At 45.8% G+C, this 2,319-nt stretch overlaps 1 protein-coding gene across 2 annotated transcripts in view; it reads right to left on the bottom strand.

Moving 5' to 3' along the window:
• The window catches only part of mmp23bb (matrix metallopeptidase 23bb), a 17,979-nt gene that overhangs the window by 5,840 nt on the left and 9,820 nt on the right, over positions 1-2,319 (bottom strand). For both annotated transcript variants that reach the window (XM_050060698.1, XM_050060707.1), the window contains exons 3-5: positions 1,927-2,078; positions 1,608-1,775; positions 228-392 (exon numbers count right to left, since the gene is read on the bottom strand). In XM_050060698.1, the coding sequence (XP_049916655.1) occupies positions 228-392; positions 1,608-1,775; positions 1,927-2,078 (485 nt within the window). The remainder of the gene's footprint in view (positions 1-227; positions 393-1,607; positions 1,776-1,926; positions 2,079-2,319) is intronic.

The raw sequence follows: 2,319 nt of genomic DNA, 5'->3' as shown, positions 1-2,319 counted from the left end.
CAGGTTAATTGGTGACTCTAAATTGTCCGTAGGTGTGAATGTGAGTGTGAATGGTTGTCTGTCTCTATGTGTCAGTCCTGTGATAGTCTGGTGACCTGTCCAGGGTGAACCCTGCCTCTCACCCAATGTGTCAGCTGGGATAGGCTCCACCCCCTGTGACCTCCTAACAGGATTAACAGTTACAGAAAATGAATGAATGAATGTTTTGTATTGTCAGCTGAGTTTACCGTAGAGTCTCTGGATGCCCCACACATCGTCCTGGGCGATGTTCCTCTGGCCGGTGTACGTGGCGTTGGGATGCATCAGAGCCTGAGGGTCTCTGGAGTGCCACAGGCCGAGAGCGTGACCGATCTCATGAGCCGCCACCTGCACCAGGTCATTCAGCCACACACCTGCACGGTCATATGATCAACACCTACACGGTCACATGATCGACAGCTGCAGGGTCGAGACATTAAATCTGACAGTCTGTCTCTAAAGAACATTGAAAATATAAAAAGTCCCAAACACATAATGTCGCTAACGTATTTTGGCATCATCATCGTGACACTTCACCACAAAGCACTGTCCCATTCCTGTTTGCACCAGTTTGAACCCCCTCAGCCTCTCAAACAATGACCAGGTGACATCAGTTGAGTCACAGATGGTTTACAGTTCAGGGTTCAAGGATCAGGGTTTACGATTCTGGGTCTAATGTCTGGGGCTCAGGGTTCAGGGTATACAGTTTAGGGCTTAGGGTTCAGAGGATATGGTTTTGGTCTCAGGGCTCTGGGTTTATGGTTTAAAGTTTAGGACACCGGTTTCAGGGTTCAAGGTTTAGGCCTTTTGGTTCAGGGTGCACGGCTAAGGGCTCAGGGTTCAGGGTATACAGTTTAGCGATTAGGGTTTAAGGTCAGGGCTTAAGGTTCAGGGAATACAGTTTAAGGTCTACAGTTCAGGGTCTAACGTTCAGGGTTTAAGTCTAGAGTTTAGAGTTCAACATTTACAGTTCAGGGTTTAGGGTTTACAATTGGTAGTTTAAGGTTTATGTTTCAGGGTTTAGGTTAGGGACTGACATTTGGCCCACAATCAGCACCTGGAGAGTCACATGATCACACCTGCACCTGTGGCTGCATGAATTTAACATAATGATGTCATAAAACATTCAAACTTCACTGGACTACTACCTGTAGTACTTCCTGTCCTAATACTTGTAGTACTTCCTGTCCTAATACTTGTAATACTCCCTGTACTTCTACTTGTAGTACTTCCTGTCCTAATACTTGTAGTACTTCCTGTCTGAATACTTGTAGTACTTCCTATACTAATACTTGTAGTACTTCCTGTCCTAATACTTATAGTACTTCCTATACTAATACTTGTAGTACTTCCTGTCTGAATACTTATAGTACTTCCTGTACTAATACTTGTAGTACTTCTTGTCTGAATACTTGTAGTACTTCCTATACTAACACTTGTAGTACTTCCTATACTAATACTTGTAGCACTTCCTGTCCTAATACTTATAGTACTTTCTATACTAATACTTGTAGTACTTCCTGTCCTAATACTTGTAGTACTTCCTGTCTGAATACTTGTAGTACTTCCTTGTACTGCGGTACAGGTACCTTGCTTCCAGCTGAACCTGGACTTGCCGAGGATCCAGAACTCATGGTTGTCAAAGTGGATTTCTCCTCGTGGTGGCAGGAAGGCGTGGGCCAGCTCACCGTTCAGACCGTCGAAACACGGGTGTAGAGGAGACCACCAGCAGTCAGTGTGGTTAAAGGTGTAGAAACCTAACGCACCCAACACACACACACACACACACACACACACACACACGCACGCACACAGACCTGACACTGTTTCTTGTCTTCTTCGTTTTTGTTTTGTCTGCATTTAATTTTAAACTCCTCCACTTCCTGTCTTGTCTTCCTGTGTACCTACCGATGGTGATGTCAGCAGTGATGTCAGAGGTGGCATTTCCATCGATAACCTCGGTGAAAGTGAGCGGAGACACGTCGCTCCACTTGGTGAAGGCGATGCTGATGGCCTTCCTGGTGTCCTCTACGTTCAGAGTGTTAGGGAACTTTATGATCCTGAGAGACAGACAGGGTGACAGACAGACAGAGACAGAGACAGACAGAGACAGACAGACAGAGACAGAGACAGACAGACAGACAGAAAGAGACAGAATCAGACAGACAGAGACAGAGACAGACAGACAGAGACAGACAGACAGACAGACAGCAGAGACAGAGACAGACAGACAGAGACAGACAGACAGACAGACAGACAGAAAGAGACAGAGTCAGACAGACAGAGACAGAGACAGACAGA

Source organism: Epinephelus moara, chromosome 2, assembly GCF_006386435.1.
Source record: "Epinephelus moara isolate mb chromosome 2, YSFRI_EMoa_1.0, whole genome shotgun sequence".
Lineage (NCBI taxonomy): Eukaryota > Metazoa > Chordata > Actinopteri > Perciformes > Serranidae > Epinephelus > Epinephelus moara.
The sequence above is the reverse complement of the archived record's forward strand: the minus strand, read 5'-3'. Positions and strand labels throughout refer to the sequence as shown.